The sequence below is a fragment of the Erythrolamprus reginae genome, chromosome 3, assembly GCF_031021105.1.
Source record: "Erythrolamprus reginae isolate rEryReg1 chromosome 3, rEryReg1.hap1, whole genome shotgun sequence".
Taxonomy (NCBI): Eukaryota; Metazoa; Chordata; class Lepidosauria; order Squamata; family Dipsadidae; genus Erythrolamprus; species Erythrolamprus reginae.
The window spans coordinates 201,276,259-201,297,402 of NC_091952.1; the positions used below are offsets into that span (position 1 = coordinate 201,276,259).

Here is a 21,144-nt window from a genome sequence, read left to right on the forward strand (position 1 = left end):
TTTTTGCCTTCCCACAGCCCCCAGGAAACACTCTGCAGGCCTCCCAAACCCTCTGTGAGCCACATTATTCGCAAAAATGGGAAATCAGGAGGCCAAAAATAGCTGCATTTGATGTATAAGATGCACCAACATTTCCATCCTCTTTTAGGGGGAGAAAGGTGTGTCTTATATTCCGAAAAATACAGTATTCGGCATTGAGGTTGTTTCCTTTTTCTGAGGCATTCTGCAATACTTAATAGATTCATCAACTCAGAACCTATATTTTCACATGTTGTCCCTTTCAGTGAATAATACAAACCACAAACCACAATAACCACAATGTTTGAACAAACTGAATTTTATACATCTTGTAAATCTTATATATAATTTGTGCTTCAAAGAAAACATCATCAGTGAATCTATTTGGTAATTATGTTTAAAAGTCTTACCGCTTGCATTTCATTGAACTCCCATTCATGTTTTATTACCATCTGATTAAATTTCTCCTTTTCCTGGTTAAGTTCCAACTGCAACTTTCGGTTTTCCTTCTCTTTTTTCTTGAAATCTTGCATATTTACTTTCTTCCTCTCTAGTTTAAAATCTTTTCGATTCATAATTTCAGCCAATTTGTTGACAGCCTTATTGCATATTAAACAGGAGAAAATAAAAGTAGACACATTAAAACAAATTAAACTTGGAAAGTAAGCACAAAAGATTTCTATCTAGACAATAAATATCAATAAATATTATTTTTCCACCTGAATGTTTTATAAATAACATCCTGAGCTTGGTCTATTAAAGACACAATTAATAGCTTTACTTAACATCTTCTTTTGGAAGCCATTTCACCATTTACTTTGTAAAACAACTTCAAATGTTAACATTTCACAACATAAAATTAGTTACTAAAGAAATACAAATCTCATATCCATCTGGAACACACTTATAAGCCTAAGTGTGTTCTATTCTAAGTCATGAATAATCATGAGCTATCTAAGGAAGCACTTTTTTGTACATGTGTCTTTTGAATCAATATTCAGCCTTGGAGAATATTAGGCAAGTCTCTTTAAGTTTTCTTGGCAACATTTTTGGAAGTAGTTTGCCATTGCTTTCTTCCTAGAAATGAAAATAACTGGACCAAAATCACTTAGCTGGCTTTTTACCTAAAACATGACTATAATTAATGATCTTCCAATTTTTAGCCTTATGTGTTAAGCACTACAACAAATTGGCTCTTGTGGAAACATTAGTATCTCTAAATGTTTATCATCTGAATATTCATATAGTAATCTGCCTTTTATTGCATCAGACCAATGAACTATCTAGAATACCATTGAATCAACAGCATTTCTCAGTTTTACTTTGATGTAAAGAAACCATATGTATTTACTACCCAAAAAACAATGTATCTGTATGAAAGACAACTCATTACTGATCTAATTACTAATTTGTGAATCACAATTTCTATATAGATATCTTAATTACTAATGAGAATAATGGTAAATGCTTATGAGAAGGCATATAGTGTACATTACAAGTCAAAGCTTATTTTCTGAAATCACAATTTTAAAAATGTGGTACAGGCTCCCTAAGGCTGATCAATATATACTGCTCAAAATAATAATGGGAACACTCAAATAACACATCCTAGATCTGAATGAATGAAATATTCTCATTGAATACTTTGTTCTATACAAAGTTCAATGTGCACAACAGCATGTGAAATTGATTGTCAATCAGTGTTGCTTCCTAAGTGGATAGTTTGATTTCACAGCAGTTTGATTTACTTGGAGTTATATTGTGTTAGAAACATAGAAACATAGAAGACTGACGGCAGAAAAAGACCTCATGGTCCATCTAGTCTGCCCTTATACTATTTCCTGTGTTTTATCTTACAATGGATATATGTTTATCCCAGGCATGTTTAAATTCAGTTACTGTGGATTTACCAACCACGTCTGCTGGAAGTTTGTTCCAAGGATCTACTACTCTTTCAGTGAAATAATATTTTCTCACGTTGCTTTTGATCTTTCCCCCAACTAACTTCAGATTGTGTCCCCTTGTTCTTGTGTTCACTTTCCTATTAAAACACTTCCCTCCTGAACCTTATTTAACCCTCTAACATATTTAAATGTTTTGATCATGTCCCCCCTTTTCCTTCTGTCCTCCAGACTATACAGATTGTATTCATTAAGTCTTTCCTGATACGTTTTATGCTTAAGACCTTCCACCATTCTTGTAGCCCGTCTTTGGACCCGTTCAATTTTGTCAATATCTTTTTGTAGGTGAGGTCTCCAGAACTGAGCACAGTATTCCAAATGTGGTCTCACCAGCGCTCTATCTAAGGGGATCACAATCTCCCTCTTCCTGCTTGTTATACCTCTAGCTATGCAGCCAAGCATCCTACTTGCTTTTCCTACTGCCCGACCACAGTGCTCACCCATTTTGAAATCACTACCCCTAAATCCTTCTCTTCTGAAGTTTTTGCTAACACAGAACTGCCAATGCAATACTCAGATTCAGGATTCCTTTTCCCCAAGTGCATTATTTTACATTTGGAAACATTAAACTGCAGTTTCCATTGCTTTGACCATTTATCTAGTAAAGCTAAATCATTTACCATATTACAGACCCTTCCAGGAATATCAACCCTATTGCACACTTTAGAGCAGAGGTCCCCAACCTTTTTTGCACCAGGGACCGGCTTTAAGCTAGACCAGTTTTCCACGGCCCGGGGGGGGGGGGCTTTGGTCAAATGGGGGGGGGGTTATGGAGGGGTGGAGCTTAGTGACGCAGCCCTCCACACTTCTCCACAGGGCGGGGAGAATCAGGAGGCTCCTTTGGCGGCTGGGGGCTGCCTGGCTTTGTGATTTTGCCTGGGGGGGGGAGTTAGGAAGGTCCTACTTCTCCCCCCCCAGCCAAAAATTCAAAGCCTATCTGCTGGATACGGGCGATGAGTGGGACAGAGCGGCGCGGAAGCCTCTTGCAGCAGCTGCCACAGCCACCGGCTTCGGCGCCGCTCGTCCCGCTCATCGCCCGTATCCAGCAGATAGGCTTTGAGTTTTTGGCTGGGGGGGGAGAAGTAGGACCTTCCTAACTCCCCCCCAGCCAAAATCACAAAGCCAGGCAGCCCCCAGCCGCCAAAGGAGCCTCCTGATTCTCCCCGCCCTGCCCGACGCCCCACCCTGTCCTGCATAATGTCCTCTGCCGGGAGGGCAGCGCCGCCGCGGACCGGCTGGAAAACCCCAACGGCCCGGTCCCGGTCCGCAGACCGGCGGTTGGGGACCTCTGCTTTAGAGTCATTGGCAAATAGGCAAACCTTCCCTACTAAACCTTCCCCTATGTCACTCACAAACATATTAAAAAGAATAGGACCCAGAACAGACCCTTGTGGCACACCACTTGTAACCTGTCTCTGCTCAGAATACTCGCCATTAACAATAACTCTCTGATGTCTATGCTTCAGCCAGCTGCAAATCCACTGAACTATCCAGGGATTAAGTCCAATCTTCACTAATTTATCTATCAGCTCTTTATGTGGAACCGTATCAAAGGCTTTGCTGAAGTCCAGATAGGCAATATCCACGGCACCACCTTGATCCAACACCTTTGTGACATAGTCAAAGAAATCAATGAGATTAGTCTGACATGATTTGCCTTCAGTAAAGCCATGCTGATTTGGGTCCAATAAGTTATTGTTTTTTAGGTACTGATTTATCCTCTTTTTGAGTAGAGTCTCCATCATTTTAACTATAACTGATGTCAAGCTAACTGGCCTGTAGTTACCAGCTTCTCCTCTACTGCCCTTCTTGTGGATAGGCACAACACTGGCCATTCTCCAATCCTCAGGAACATCTCCTGTTAACAGGGATTGGTTAAACAAATCAGTCAGGGGGGTAGCAATGACAGATCTGGGTTCTTTAAGAACTTTGGGGAGGATGCCATCTGGACCCATTGCCTTATTTATCTTTAATCGTTCAAGTTCTTCTAAGACATCGGCTTCTAAGATCACTGGAGCTGAATCCGTACACCTGGAAGCAATGCTGTATCCCTCTATAGCAGTGTTTTTCAACCAGTGTGCCGCGAGACATGGTCAGGTGTGCCGCGAAGCTTAGAGAGAAAGAAAGCAAGAGAGAGAGAAAGAAAGCAAGAGAGAGAGAGAAAGAAAGCAAGAGAAAGAAAGAGCGAGTGATAGAGAAAGAGAACAAGAGAGAAAGAAAGCAAGAGAGAGAAAGAAAGTAAGAGAGGGAGAAAGAGAGGGAGGGAAGGAGAGAGAGAGAAAGACAGAGGGACGTAGGGAGGGAGAGAGAAAGCAAAAAAGAGGAAGGAAGGAAGAAAAAGAAAGAGGGATGGAGAGAGAAAGAAAGAGGGATGGAGAGAGAAAGAAAGAGGAAGGAAGGGAGAGAAATAGGGAAGGAGAAAGAAATAGAGCGAAGTGGAGGAAGAGAGAGAGAATTTTTTTGTCCAAACTTTTTTTAGCCGCCCCGCCTCCCGCTCAATGTGCCCCAGGGTTTCGTAAATGTGAAAAATGTGCCGCGGCTCAAAAAAGGTTGAAAATCACTGCTCTATAGTATTATTTTGTAAGGTGTCTTTTGAGAAAACTGAACAGAAGTAGCTTTAAATGTTCCCTTTATTTTTTTTGAGCAGTGTCTTTAGATTTTTTCTGATATTGTTTGAATTAAAATTTAGAAAAACAAAATTCTTTATGAAGAACCAAAGCTCTATATTTTAGCCGACATGCACTTAGTCACTTATGTCTTGTTTTGATTACTCAATGCACTCTGCACGGGGTTACCTTTCTTCGGAAGCTGTAATTGATTCAGAATTTGGCAGCATGAATTGTTTTGGAGGTCTCTACAGTTGCAAATGTAATATCAGTGTCACATGAGATGCACTGGTTGTTAATCTCGTCCCAGGTCCAATTCAAGGTGTTGATGGCATTGATCTAGGATATTTGAGGAGAGTCTGGCTCCAATGGGATCAACCCGCCCACTCATTCTGACAGAAGGGCCCTATTGTTGTGGATTCTATCAGCCAAAGCTGGCAGAGTCCAGACGAAAAGCCTGTTGTATTATGGTTCTGCATTCTGCAACTGGAATTGAGATTCACTCTCACTCTTTTGGGCTTCTGGAAGGGCCTTAAAATTTGGCTGGTTACTTAAGTCCCCGATAGAGGTGCACTAGAGTAGTTGGTATAGTGATAAGAGAATGCTCCACTCCCACTTTGCATGAGTCCTTAAATTTTTTCATTAGTTTGTGCTTAACTCTTGGAATTTTTAATAGTTTTCATATTTGCAGTTTATTTTTATATTTATTGTAAGTTGCCCAGTCACTTTGGACAGCGAGATGGCTGCATATAGATTTAATAATAAATAAATAAATAGCTAAATAGCTGTCCTTTAAAATAGACATCTCCATCAACTTTCCAAATAAACTCACCAGTGTTTTAAGTGTCCTTTCATTGGTCAAGTTTTTTTCATACTGTGCTTTAATTATGTTGAATTCCTCTTCTTTTTTCAATGTATACTCTTGTTGAAAAAAAAATAAGAATTAAGAAACTGTGTGATTTTATTGCATCAGTATCACATGTACCTTCTCTCTTTTGTTAAATCTTATTTTAATAGAAACAGAACAGAATCCTTCCTCTTAATATTCAATCCAGAATTATATAGGATGGGAAGCACTTAGCTTTTATATAGACAGGCAGGCCTGATTGACTTAAGCTAATTCATAATATAATTTTGACTTACTATGTTCTGTGAACCTAGCAAATGTGATGGTAATATATTTAGTTTTGTATGATACATGAAACATAAAAGTAGTATTTAAAGCAAATGAACTACAGTTTGGATGTCTAGACTATGTAGTTATTACTTGCAACTGATCCAAAAAAACCTAGAATCACTTTCTTTGCTAATTAAGGTCTGTATAGCAACTAACACTATGTCCAAGCTTAACTTAAGCTATTGCCATTCTTGGGTTTTAAAAATTATTGAATGTGCATGCAATGAGACAAATAATGGAAAAATAAAACAATTCCTGCAGTACATACTTAACACTGAGAAAAAATGTGTTGTTCCCATTATTAAATAAATATAGGATGACTGTCTAAATTTGGAGTCCCCAAATTTGGCAACTATAAGACTTGTGGATTTCAACTCCCAGAATTCGCCAGCCAGATGGGAGTTGAAACCCACAAGCCCTAAAGTTGCCAAACTTGAAGACCTCTGGTCTAAGTCATTACAGGTAGTCTTCAGCTTATACGCAGTTGACCAAATTTATGATAGCCATGGAATGGGTATTATGCAGCCCAATGAAGCTTCTGCATTCATGTGACTGCTACTCATAAAGGTGCTTGTAAATGAATGGGCTCGCTTAATGACTATGTTGTTTGCTTAACAACTATTACAAAAAAGGTGGAAAATTACTTCTGATTACATGGATGCCTCATCTTACATCTGTAACAACTTATGACTGATTTTACAGTCTCAATTACAGTCATGAATCAAGGACTACCTGTAAACATACTCAAAACAATAGAAATTGTGGTGGATTTTAGGAGAAACCTTGCTATACTTTCACCTCTTACAATACTAGACAATAATTCTATATTATTGACCCTTAAATTCTGTTTTCTGTTTGAATTCTAATCTGTTTATAAGAAGATTTATTTCATTTTCTATTAAAATAACTAAAAGGAATTAAAACCATTAGAAATTAATACAAGACAAAGTAAAAATGGAAATAATGAGACAAGAAACATAAAATAAAAATTATGAGGGTTTGTTTCTAAAAGGGCGCTCAACCATTTGTATTACCCCTTTAAACTCACTATCATAGTGTGAAGATGCAAAACCTTAAAAATGGCTAGTGAAACTGTTTCAAGAATATTCCTATGTTGATTTGAATATCTGTATGCATATAAAGATGATACCCATTTTAATAATAATAATAATAATAATAATATTTGTATGCCGCCCCTCTCTGAAGACACCAGATGATTTTGCATAATTCTAAAGTTTAATGTAAGCTATTCAGTAAATTAATGAAGCATCTACTTTCACTTTTCCCCCAATATTATATTACATAATCCATTCCATTAAGAAGTATTGCCTGAATCACGACACTTTCTGAAAGAAAATTTAAAATTCTGATGAATTCTTCCTTAAAAAGTTATTTTTACCTAAAAAAAATTAAACTATCCTTAGGGATGATTCACACCCTGATCAGCATTTCTTTATTCTCCTACCATCAGGCAGGAGATTCAGAAGCATAGTCAGTCAAACAAACAGGCTGAAAAATAGCTTCTATCCATGGGCTGTCAGACTTCTGAATGCAACTTAACATTATAACTATTTAGTATGATAGACTTGCAGGGCCAACACAACATGCAACACGTCTACACTGGTGCAATATGTAATGTTATGCACATATATGTATATGGGGTTGTGTGTCTGTTAGTGTTGTGGTTGGCTCTGGCCCAGCTCCTGCCCCAAGGAATGTGGAGGTGGGGGAAACATCCACATGCCACAGGCCTGTTTTGCTCCCGATAGAATCTCCCAACGAAGGCTCCTCTGACGAAGGAAGCGTGAGTAGCAGGGAAGAGAGGAGTTTGGCAGACAGCCCAGGAGGAGATCAATCATCCTTATCATCCCTGGATTCTGAACAAGAACTTATGACGGGCCCATGCACGCGTAGAGTGATGCATAGAAGAGAACAACTGAAGGATTATTACAGGAGATAAGTGAGGCCACCTGTGGTTGGGTGGAGCTGCTGTAATTAGTGCTACAGATAAAAAGAGCAGCATGCTGGTTTAGCCTTGTGGAAGTTTATCTGATTCATAGTTTCGTCAAGATCGTGGTTTTGCTGTTTCTCTGTTCAAGACTGTGTGTGGCCTTTCTGGACTTTGGAATTGGACTCAATTTCCCAGTTACTGGGTGAAAAATTGGATTGCATTTAACCTGTGTCTTGTGTGTACCAGAAAATCCCTTTGACATTTAAAAAGGGAGTTTCTTCTGCTTTTCTGTTGATAAAGACTTTTGGTTTTCCTTCTATCGTGTGGTGTGTGTCTTTTTGGACTAATTACCCTGTAATTACGGGTGGTTGGACACGCCGGCAGAACAGTTAGTATGATCTATTGGGTTTTCTTTCTTTTCACTTGCGAGTTATTGAGTTATATTTTGTGTTGGGGAGGCTGCACTAAGGGAGGCTCATCCAATCGCATTGTACACATGTTGTGTATTGACAATAAAGGTTTGAATTAAACTGAATTGAACAAGACTCATTTTCTTATACATTCTGATAATCACTCATATATATACTCCAACAATTCATTGTTTTCAAGTTATTCACACTTAAAATCTCTGAATATCTATAGAATAAACAAACCATATTCTGCTACTGCAATGTTGAAAGTCTCTTACTATATAAGATAGCATTGAAAGGGTTTTTTCCAAACAATGTCACTTAAAATATGAAATACCTTCTTCAAGTTTTTTAATATTTCCATTTAGGTCAGAATTCTCCCTTGTTAGAAAGGCCACATCCTTAGTTAATGTATTGTTTGTTTCTTCAAGCTAAAGGAAAATAAAACAATAACATCAGCTGCATTTAAGTAATTTTTGAGGAAAAGAAATAGAAATTTTATAGAAGTATACTGCTTCTATTATGGAACTTAAGAATAAATGAACACAACTATATAACTAATGGCAATTCATCTTTCCATAACTTATTTTTAAATTTGATCTAGCTTAAACATATCTTTTACCCATGTGGATATCAGCAAAAATATATTACTACAAATACTATGTTTAAGACAACATTCTGTATTAGCACAGTCAAACTGATGTGATATGAGTCCAGGAAGATTAAAAGAAATAGTTGGTTTACCAATTGGAGAAAATGGTAATATGTGATAAGGGGAAGACTGAATTATTTACTCTATTTCTTGGAGTATAAGACACACCCTTTTACCCCCCAAAAGAGGGTGAAAACCTGGGTGCATCTTATACACTAAATGTAGCCCCACCCAGCCACTCCCAGCCTTTGGACTCTGTCCTCCAGCAATTTATCTCCTTGTAGCAAACAGCACAGAGCCAGATTAGCACAAGCAACTAATTATCAGCCTCCCGACCAGCAGCTGATTGAGGCTGCAGGAAGGCTAAAATGAAAGTGGAACTAAAGCTGCAAGGAGGGAAATTGCTGGGAGGGAATGGCAGAAACAGAATTTTATTTTCTTGTGCAAATCAGTTGCTAAAACTGGGGGCAAGGAGGTAAGTCAATAACTATAAATGTCTATAGAATGTTCAATTTATTAGACTTATTTTTAAACACTACTTTTTATTGTTCTAGACAACTTAACAACTTAACAAAATGAAGAAGGCTTGATCTAAAGAGGCCAAGTACTATTGTACTATTTCTATGGGTCAGGTATACATGCACCAAAATTCACAGCAAACAGTGTATATTATCTGAAAGACAACTTTGATCTGTTTGAATTAGACTGAACTTTTAAGATACTTCATTGTGGAAAAGAATAAGAGATTGGGACTGTAAAAGTATAAATTGAGATACTAAAAAGGCTGTGGAAGCAGACATCTGTTAACCACTGGATTTTGTAATACTAAAAAATTCTTGATATTGATGACATGAAAATAAATAATTATGAAGAATTGGTGGTGTTTTTAAAGATCTTCATGAGGAAAATAAATACACAAAAGATGCTTTATGGGATTTAAAAAGAGACTTTTTGGACTGAGAATTGGAAAGGAAAAAGAACTAAAGGACAACAATGACTTTTAAGGAGCTTAATATCTCCAGTGATGAAAACAAAGAACAAGAACATAAGAAAAGGTGAACTAAGAAAAAAATGAATGCTTTAATGACAATAAGAAAAAAGACATTGTAAATGAACAAATTGATTATTATATTGCAATTCACGATGATTTTACTGGGCTTTACAGTAAACAAATGAAAATGGGAAAAAATATTGGCATAAAATGAAATAATTAAAAAAAGAAGGGGTAATATTGAGGAGAGAGGGAAAATTTAAGGTAGAATTGGGCAAGTGTATATTATATGTATTGTTTGCTGTTGGCTGTGAAGCAGATCGCGCCCCCCCCCCCCCCCAAATTTTCCTCCCACAAAACTAAGGTGTGTTTTATACCCCAGTGCGTTTTATACTCCAAAAAATACGGTAATTCCTATTTGCACCTGATGAAAATAGTAATCAAAGTTAAACATAGAAGACTTTGCTGAAAACTTCACTGGGGAAGCAGAACAGAAATCTAAGTTAAAGTAGGAAAGTAATGGGTGAAAGAACAAGTGGCTGCTTAGATAAACTTGAATCTTTGGAATCAACCAGACTTAAACTGTCAAAAACTGGCAGATTTTATCTCAGTACCACTGACTGTAATCTTGAGAACTGTTAAAGGTACAAGATAAGTGCCAAAAGAGTGGAAAAGAGCTGATGACATATGGATCATCTACCCTGATCTTGTTCAGGAACCTATTAAAGGCCATCCATCATGCTACTGAAGATTTGTAAGAAAAACAACCACGCATCATCGTAACCTCTGAGTATGTAGTCACATTACTAAAGATACAATAGATTTCTTTCTCACAATATAATAAATTGACTTCATGATACAAAAATATAAATATAACTTACCCGACTGACAATATTGTCCTTTTCAGTAATTTCTAGTCTATTTCGTGATGCTGCTTTCTTACTCTCTTGTGTTAGTTCAAAATATTGTTCTTCAAGGAGAGCTCGGGCTAATTGTTCAGATTCAGCTTTTGTTTCAGCCAGATCTAACTGTGTAACAATAGTTTCTCTGCAACACAAAATTATTATTTTTAAAAAAATACTGTGAAAAGTATTACACTGCTCTTTTAGAAATAATGCAATTTCTCAGGATACAATTTCTTATTTAGTTATAAAGTTTCTAATGATTCTATCAGGATATTAGGTTTGTTTTGGACCTAATTTGTGAACAATTCATTATGACAATTATGCTTAGCCATAATAGATATTGTTTGACTCAGATTGATAAAGGTATGAGCCCAACATTGTTTAACTCAGAGTCAGTTACTTGTATATTATACAAACTACTGTGTTTCAATTCAACTTTGATTTAAAGGTAATTACAGGAATACATTGCAAATCCATATCAGATTCCAGAGGAGATCATTATGTTATGTTTATATAATAGATAGAGAGATAGATAGACAGACAGACAGACAGACAGACAGACAGACAGACAGACAGACAAACAAAATTTATACTTTTGTTTCACTGAATACTGTACATACATTTCATAGCCAACAAAGCTGCTTTTTAGGCACATATTAAAATACAGGCAATTACAAAAGGTACTTATGTTTAATAAGATGTTTTGAAAATGTGCTAACCTGACATCATTGCTTGTTATAAGAACCCTTTGTTTTCTTAAAATATAGGCAGAAATCCACAAAATTATGATATTTAAAACCCTTTTGTTTCCAAATGAGGGGGGAACAAATCCCTTTTCTGGGAGATGGGTAGTTCAAAAATGTAAAAAAAAAATACATACATACATACATACATACATACATACATACATACATACATACATAGCTCAAAAAATAAAGGGAACACTTAAACAATAAAATATAACTGCAAGTAAATCAAACTTCTGTGAAATCAAACTGTCCACTTAGGAAACAACACTAATTGATAATCAATTTCAACACTGATTGATAATCAATTTCATGTTGTCAGCACATTCAATTTTGTACAGAACAAAGTATTCAATGATAATATTTCATTCATTCAGATCTAGGATGTGTTATTTGAGTGTTCCCTTTATACAGTGTGTATACAACAACAATATCAATGTTGTTTGGAATACAGTATCTCAATTTTGGAAGGACTCTGCCCATAAAAAAATGACTTACTTTTCATTTAGCAGCTCTTGTATTTTTTTCTGAGTTTCTTTATTTTTTTCTTCAATTTCTTCTTTGAGTTCTTTAACTTGCGTTTTATAAAGTGTCTGGAATTTTTTAAAAAAGGTACCATCATCATTTAGACATTGCCACAATCCAACGATTTCCATTTATTGATCAAATTTGGGATGATGGTAAGCGCTACGTATTATTCAATCTATATTTGTGTATTATTTATATCAAGTTTTTACAACCACTCTCAAAGAACTTGCAATGTTTTTGAAAGAAATGAAAGAAGTTAAAAATGTGTACAATAAAGCCAGCAACAAAGAAATAACAGTGTAATTTTTACTCAAAGTAATTCCCCTCAGGCTGCCTAGTACAGGTCCTCAACTCACACCATTCAAAGTTACAACAGCACTGAAACCCCTGACAAGCAAAATCAATGGGGAAGCCAGATTTATTTAACCGTGTTACTATCTTAACAACTGCAGAGATTCACTTAAAAACAGTGGCAATAAAGGTCATAAAGAGGGGCAAATTCACTTAACAACTGTCTTGCTTAGCGACAAAAATTTGGGACTTAATTTTGATTGCAAATCAAGGACTACCTGTACAGCAGACAAGTATAGGTAGTCCTCAAATTGCAACAATTAGCTTAAGGACAGTTCAAGGGTATGAAAAAGCAACTTAGACCTATATTTGCACTTACAACTGTTGCCCCAACCGTGCATCATGTGTTTAGGCAACTAGCTCACATTTACATCCATTAAGCATCCTGTCTTTATGATACTTTTTGCCTATTTGTGAAGTTGGATTCACTTAATGATCACATAAAAGTTGTCATGTAATAGGTTGGACATGACTTATAACCACAACAACTTACAATGTAAATTCCCTTCCCAATTGTGATCATAAGTCAAGAATCATCTGTAGTGGGACAAAACTCTATTACAATTTTCCATACCTAAGAGATATAAAATAATTTCTCTCCATTTGGAAAGGCCAGATTGAATATTTTCTTCACCTTTAGATGAAATTTTAATCAGTGGTGCCAAGGAAAAAATAAGACTAAGTTCTATAGAATGTCTTTTCTAATTAGGCCTTATTCCTGTCCTTCCCAAATTGGATATTTTTTAAAAGTAGGTAATTATAAAGATTGATGCAAGTTGTACATAACATAATGAAATGCTTGTGCAATATAAAGAACACTTACAGAAAAATATTGTTCAGCTTCTAACTGATCTTGTAGTTCACGCATTTGGCCTTCATTTCCTCTGTATTGCCTTTGAGAGAGAAAAAAATTAAAGGAATTTCTGTTCTGAACTCTTAGTCATTAGTAATAAAAGTATTATTTGAATAGATCACAGGCAACTTAAGAAATCTAAAAGTTTAAAATATGTATGCCATTCATTTTCATGGATAGTTTTCATGAGATATTTGCAAAACTACAGTGAAGTCAAATGTCAACAAAACATAGCACCAACCACATTACTAAAAGCAGGTTTTTACAATACAATTCTTTTTGATAATAAAAAATGTAACTTACTTAGCCAGCTGAGCCAGATCAAATTCTGCTAATCGTTTTGCTTCCAACAATGCATTGATCTCCTGTTTTAGCTGTTTCTCAGAACTCTTTAAACTATCTGCTTCTATAGCATGCATCTTCAGTTCATTCTGCGTCATCACTCTTTTATTTATCTCATGTTCCAATTGATGTGTCAGATTCCTAACCTAAAAACACAATTAAAATGTATTTATTTCTACATACTACTTACTTTGGCATTATCCAATTTCAGGCCAAGAATGAAAATGTTGTAATTACTGTATTACTGTATCCTGGACACAAATTGTTTCAACTCCTACCCTCAAAATGTTGCTACAGAGCACTGCACACCAAGACAACTAGACACAAGAACAGTTTTTTTCCGAACGCCATCACTCTACTAAACAAATAATTCCCTCAACACTGTCAGACTTTCTATTAAATCTGCACTTCTATTCTACTAGTTTTTCTCATCATTCCTTTCACCCATTTCCTCCCATGTTGACTGTATGACTGTAACTTGTTGCTTATATCCTAAGATTTTTATTAATATTGCTTCTTCATTGCTTATTTGACCCCAATGACATATGGTACCATATGATTCTTGACAAATGTATATTTTATTTTATGTACGCTGAGAGCATATGCACCAAGACAAATTCCTTGTGTGTCCAATCACCACTTGGCCAATAAAAAATTCTATTCTATTCTATTCAATTAAGAAAATTCTACTGTTTAAATCCACATATAAAAGGATGTACAGCATTTGAATCTAAAGTGAAAATGACTTTGAAGCAGGTGTTGCGGTTAACACTGGGTTCCTGGATTTAACACTGTAAATGTACAATTCCAGGAAAATAGAATTAAGGATATGCTAACATCAAACTCACAACTGCTTTGAAGCACCTTATTGTATCCTTCTGGAACTCCCTTAACTTAAGCATCTATTTTCTTCCATGTCTGCCATGTGAAGATGGTAGGAAAAAATTGTAGTATTTTTTAAAAGTTGCTGGCAGGCACAATCCATGTCTATTCCAAAGCATTATTTTAAGCTTTGGATTTCTGCATGCATACTGTATATATATCCGAGATCAAAAACAATACGTATACCATTTTTTTCTTGTATTAAATTATCTCAATCAAAATATGCTTAAAAAACAATTTCAAAGACATTTTGCCTTCAGACATCTGGAATTCTGGCCTGAAATGCTCAACATCTGCAAACTATCCTTTTTAGTTCTATTCTATATCAATATGTACAGCAAGAATATACAGCAACAAGGGATTGCCTGAATGAGTTCCAAAGTTTTAATGTTTTGAGACTACTGGTAATAATTAATGGTAGTTTAGTTGTGTGTGTCTTCAGGAAAGACAACACCACAGCTGAGTTTGGTGTCCAGAAGCTAGTGCCTGAAGCCAAACTTCCTCTGATTCAGATAAAGGAGGAAGTGTGAAAACAACTCATCTTATTAAACCAGGAAAAGTATCCAAACTAGATGGATTATCCTTTTTATTACAAATGCATTTTAGATGAGCTTTTACAACTCCTCCAAATGATAATGAACTCTATTCTCTAAGACAGTGTTTTTCAACCAGTGTGCCGTGGCACAGTAGTGTGCCGCAAGACATGGTCAGGTGTGCCGCGAAAAGGGAAGCTCAGGTTCCAGTCTTGCAACTTTTTGCTGAGTGAGAGAGAGAGTGAGAGAGAGTGAGAGAGAGAGAGAGAGAGAGAGAAAGAGTGAGTGAGAGAGAGAAAGCAAGAGAGAGAGAAAGCAAGAGAGAGAGAGAGAGAGATAAATGAGCAAAAAGGGGAGGGAAAAAAGAGAAATGAGAAAATGATTAAGACAGAGAATGAGAGGAAAGAGAGAGAAACAAAAGAGAGAGAGAAGTGACTCTTGATTTAAAGCATATGATAAAAAGCACCCAAAGAATAAGAAAGGAAAAAAACCCAGCCTTCACCTGTTTTTGGACACACACCCACACACCCACACACACAAAAGCGTGGGGAGGAAACAGGGATGGGAAAAGAGAGGAAAGTGTCTTAGGGTGTCATTTTGTGTCATTTTGGTTGGTGGTGTGCCCCAGGATTTTAAAATGTAAAAAATGTGCCGCGGCTCAAAAAAGGTTGAAAATCACTGCTCTAAGAGCCATGATGGCGCAATGGTTAGAATGCATATTGCATGTTAATTCAGCTGACTACCAGGAGTTCAACCAGCTCAAGGATCAGCAATCTGGGATTCTTATTTTTTAGACTTTGGAAGGATGAAAGACTGAGTCAATTTTGAGCCAGTCAGGATCAAACTCCTGGTGGTTGAGTAGAGTTAGCCTGCAATACTGCATTCTAGCCACTGCATCAATGCTGAAAAAGAGGTTATCTGAGATAGAACAATATTTGAGATTTGGATGGGATAGTTATTTACAATATGATAAAGTTAATATAGAACTTATCATTAAAAAAAAGGTTTTAATGTTTCTATTTTTTTCACAATGTATCAAAACAAACGTTCAAGTAGTTTCATAAGAAGTCTCATATACTTATCAATGGCTTTCCAACTAGATTTTAAACTGCTTAATTAAGATTCAGGAAAGACTTTAGTTTATAAATAAATAATTTGTGAATTTAATTTTGTGGTGGATTTCAAGCTACAGAGATTTTGGGATTCATAGAAATAAGGTAATTTTTCATGTATGCCTAAAATGAATTTTCACATTAGTATAGAAATTAATGTCTTACCTCGTCTTCCAATCTCTCTTTCTGTTCAGTAAGGTGTTCAATTTTCTGTTGTGATTGCTTCAGATCAAAGTCTAACATGGAACATTGTTTTTCAATCTGAACGATTCTATTTTCTGCCTTCTCTCTTGCTGCTCGTTCTTCCTTTACCTTTTTTTCAATTTCTATGGAAAAAAGGGGAAAAAACGCTAAATATAGGTAGTCCTCACATACTGCACTTAGTACCAATGTGTTGCTAAGCCCAAGTCATAACATCAGTTCATTTCTGGCTCGATTGTTAAGTAAATAACTGTGGGTCATTAAATGTACTGTCACTTCAGTTTGTGATATTCTGCCAGCTTCCCAATCTGCTTGCTGGAAGCTGGCTGTGAAGATCACAAATGGCAATTGTGGACCATGGAACACTGCAACTGTTATAAATATACAGTGGAACCCCGATATACGAGCAGCTCTACTTACGAGCTACTCGAGATACAAGCTGCGAGAGTAGAGAAATTTTTGTTCGACTCACGAGCTTCCATTCGGGATACGAGCCGAGAAGAACCGGCCTGGCTTGCTTTGCTTCCGAGCTGATGCAGAGCCGAATAAAGCGTCACGCCCCTCTGACGCTTTGGGCGGCTTCCGAACCGATGCTGGGCTCTTTTGCCGCCAAAAGCGTCAGGGGGGCGTGACGCTTTATTCGGCTCTGCAAAGCAAACCAGCCTGGCTCTTCTCCGTTCGTATCCAGCGCTTGGTGAGTCCTTGGCTTCTGCTGGGGGTGGAAGGATCTGAACGCTTTCTGCTGGGGGTGGGGGGATCTGAACGCTCTCCCTGGCTGGGAGCACTTTCGCTGCGAGAGAGGGCTTTCCCGAAAGGGACGGAGAAAGCCCTCTCTCGCAGCGAAAGTGCTCCCAGCCAGGAGGCTGCGAGAGAGGGCTTTCTCCGCCCTTTCGAGAAAGCGCGCCTGTCTGAAAAGATCCCCGCCAGTCTGGTGGGATTTTGCAGCAACCTCCGAGCAACCTGGGCTCGGAGGTTGCTGCAAAACCCCACCGGACCGGCGGCGATCTTTTCAGACAGGCGTGCCGATTCTCCGCTTTTAGCAGTGAGCGGAGAATCGGCGCGCCTGTCTGAAAAGCTCGTAGCTGGCATGGAACATCCCCCCCTGCCAGCTACGAGCTTTTCAGGCAGGCGCACCGATTCTCCGCTCACTCCGGGTGAGCGGAGAATCGGTGCGCCTGCCTGAAAAGCTCGTAGCCGGCATGGAAAATCCCCCCCTGCCAGCTACGAGCTTTTCAGGCAGGCGCGCCGATTCTCCGCTCACTCCGGGTGAGCGGCGAATCAGCGGGTCTGTTTAAAAAGCTCGTAGCCGGCATGGAAAATCCCCCCCTGCCAGCTACGAGCTTTTCAGGCAGGCGCGCCGATTCTCCGCTCACTCCGGGTGAGCGGCGAATCGGCGGGTCTGTTTAAAAAGCTCGTAGCCGGCATGGAAAATCCCCCCCTGCCAGCTACGAGCTTTTCAGGCAGGCGCGCCGATTCTCCGCTCACTCCGGGTGAGCGGCGAATCGGCGGGTCTGTTTAAAAAGCTCGTAGCCGGCATGGAAAATCCCCCCCTGCCAGCTACGAGCTTTTCAGGCAGGCGGGCCGATTCTCCGCTCACTGCTAAAAGCGGAGAATCGGCGCTTCTGTTTAAAAAGATCGCAACCGGCATGGAACATCCCCCCGTGCCGGTTGCGATCTTTTTAAACAGACACGCCGATTCTCCGCTCACTGCTAAAAGCGGAGAATCGGCGCTTCTGTTTACAAAGATCGCAACCGGCATGGAACATCCCCCCGTGCCGGTTGCGATCTTTTTAAACAGACACGCCGATTCTCCGCTCACTGCTAAAAGCGGAGAATCGGCGCTTCTGTTTACAAAGATCGCAACCGGCATGGAACATCCCCCCGTGCCGGTTGCGATCTTTTTAAACAGACACGCCGATTCTCCGCTCACTGCTAAAAGCGGAGAATCGGCGCTTCTGTTTACAAAGATCGCAACCGGCATGGAACATCCCCCCGTGCCGGTTGCGATCTTTTTAAACAGAAGCGCCGATTCTCCGCTCACTGCTAAAAGCGGAGAATCGGCGCGCCTGCCTGAAAAGCTCGTAGCTGGCAGGGGGGGATTTTCCATGCCGGCTACGAGCTTTTTAAACAGACCCGCCGATTCGCCGCTCACCCGGAGTGAGCGGAGAATCGGCGCGCCTGCCTGAAAAGCTCGTAGCTGGCAGGGGGGGATTTTCCATGCCGGCTACGATCTTTTTAAACAGATGCGCCGATTCGCCGCTCACCCGGAGTGACCGGGCACCCCTCAGCCGACGTCTTTTCCCCTCAGCCCTCGGGCTTGCACGCATTAATCACTTTTCCATTGTTTCCTATGGGAAACAATGGTTCGACCTACGAGCTCTTCGACATACGAGGTTCCTTCCGGAACCAATTAATTTCGTATGTCGGGGTTCCACTGTACACTAGTTATCAAGCACCCAAATTATGATTACGTAGATTGCAGGAATATGGCCATAACTTTGAAGACCAGTTATATCATTTTTAGCCTAATCATAACTGAACAGTTGCCAAACAGGTGATTATTAAGTGAGAATTACCTCTAAAGTACATTAGGAAAGCAAAAAAGAATGTATTCATGAGATCTTTCAGATATCATATTGAGAGGGGAGAGAAATATAAAGAATTTGGGGCTGCTATATTAACATCTATGGTAAAAAAAACCATCTCCTAGAATTATTCACCTGTGGTATAATGTTAAACCTACAGTAATTCATATACCGTATCTTTCAGAATATGATACACCCTTTTCCTCCCTAAAAGAGACTAAAAATTTTAGTGGGTCTTATACTCTGAATGTAGCTTTTTTCAAAGCTCTTTTGTCAGCCCTAACTTGGTGCTAACAATCTTCCCAGCACTTGCCTTGCAGTCTTTTTCATTGTTACTCTCTGCAAACAATGTTTTCCAGGCCCAAGTCTTTGCAGGTTTTTTAATTGCTCTACTTGCTCTGAATGTTTCTTTCCGGCCCTAACAAGGTGCTAACGATGTTCCCAGTTCTTACCAGCTTGCAAACTTTTTCATTGTTAACTCTCTCCAAATAAGGGGTATTTTTTAGCCCTAACTAGGGGATAAAATAATGTGCTGAAGCTGAGCAGACTAAGGATGCTAGACAGATAAATACCTGGTAGGCAGATTTCCCCCCCTATTTTCCTCCCCCAAAACTAAGGTGCATCTTATACTCTGAAAAATACGGTAGATTACATATGGTGAAATAATACTGTGTTTCCCCGAAAATAAGACCCTGCCTTATATTCTTTTGGACCCTGAAATAAGTGCTTGGCTTTACTGACATGCACTCAAAAGCCCGATTGGCTTATTATCAGAGGATGTCTTATTTTGGGGAAAACAGGGTACATGAAGGATGTCCAGTTGTTCTCTTGTTATTAACAATATGAGAAACAGAGACTGGTACCTAGTTTTTTTCATAATTAAATAATAGAAAATAAGTACCCCCGCATCTCAGCAGGGATGAGCTTTCCCAGGTAGGCAAATAGGAAATATGACAAGACAAGTTAACAAGACAAGTTCATTATAACTCAACTTTGTTGTAAGGGGGGGAGAATCCTAAAAAAAGGTGGTGGCAAACTAGATGGTTTTCAATGAAACTGGACAGATTAGAAAGAAATATGAAACCAATTATTTAAAGCCAGAAATATATAAACACTAAGTATATATTAACCTTGCTTATTCTTTAAGAACTTACCACACATAGCAACAGATTTGGCCTCTTCTATTGACTGATGCTTGTCAGTTAACCGAGCTTTGTTTATGTTATGTTCATTTATTTCTTGCTCTAAGCGTTGTTGTACCATTTTAAGTTTGTAGTTTAGATCTATTTCTAAGTTATTCTTCTCCTGCAAGATATTTAGTATAAAATTATGTCAGATATATTAAATATGACATATATTCATATTTTATCATACTTTCCAGTACCTTTCTTCTTCCTACATACCTTTTTGTTTGATGCACATCAACTGGATTCTGAGTATATATCAGTGAAATGACCGTGGGATATGGACAATAATATGCTACCTGAATGGTCGTTTCTAAGCCCTAGCATGCATAAAGTGAAAAGTATTTGGAGTAAAATTAGGTGTTGGTTTTGCTCATAATATATAAACCAAAATATGTCAAAGGAACTAGTTATCCTTACTGTTAATAGATAATATTATATTTAGCACAGATGCAATAGATAGATTTTTCTAGATACTAAATAATACAAGCCATGGTGGATACAAGAGGTCAATATGTGTAGGGTCATTGAGTGATGATTATGTCATATGGAAACATATGGATTGAAATATAAGATGCATAAATGGTAAACAATATGAAAAAAAATGCAAAAAAACCCTTGCATGTCTGTGAGACTAAGAGAAGAAAGATGAAATAGACCTGAATAAAAATAGTGCAGTCAGATCAACAGATGCATAGAAGTAAGGATGTAGGTTCAATTATGAATAAAAGAGTTGAAATATAGATCAGGATCACCTTCCTAAAGAAGGGAAATGGCTGTAAGAGCTTGCTTCTGCCCACTTTAAATGTAAGTGAAGCTTAGATATGTCAAGAAAAAATAACTTTAAATCGAATGTAGTTGAAATGAGTTGCTTAAAAGAATACAGGTAATCCCTGGGTTATAAGGGTTTCCTTTCAAATAAATGTTTGAAATTATATGATAAGCGCCCCCTAGTGTTTATGAACTAGTGCTGAAACTACGAATGTTGCAGCACCGTAGCATTCTTACAAACAACAGCAGAGGCTCTGGAATATTCATCCTGCTTATTCACTCTGCTCCGCACTTAGCCAGCCAAAACAGAGGTTTGGAGGAGTGGGCCTGCCCCTCCAATACTCCACGCTGGCCTGCACCAGCCTTGCCCAGCACTTTGCCAGCC

At 38.2% G+C, this 21,144-nt stretch overlaps 1 protein-coding gene across 2 annotated transcripts in view; it reads right to left on the reverse strand.

Annotated features, from left to right (window-relative positions):
* Positions 1–21,144, reverse strand: part of ROCK1 (Rho associated coiled-coil containing protein kinase 1) — a 91,312-nt gene that overhangs the window by 20,104 nt on the left and 50,064 nt on the right. For both annotated transcript variants that reach the window (XM_070747617.1, XM_070747616.1), the window contains exons 18-26: positions 19,959–20,109; positions 16,184–16,344; positions 13,453–13,637; positions 13,120–13,189; positions 11,916–12,010; positions 10,648–10,813; positions 8,461–8,554; positions 5,418–5,506; positions 429–617 (exon numbers count right to left, since the gene is read on the reverse strand). In XM_070747617.1, the coding sequence (XP_070603718.1) occupies positions 429–617; positions 5,418–5,506; positions 8,461–8,554; positions 10,648–10,813; positions 11,916–12,010; positions 13,120–13,189; positions 13,453–13,637; positions 16,184–16,344; positions 19,959–20,109 (1,200 nt within the window). The remainder of the gene's footprint in view (positions 1–428; positions 618–5,417; positions 5,507–8,460; positions 8,555–10,647; positions 10,814–11,915; positions 12,011–13,119; positions 13,190–13,452; positions 13,638–16,183; positions 16,345–19,958; positions 20,110–21,144) is intronic.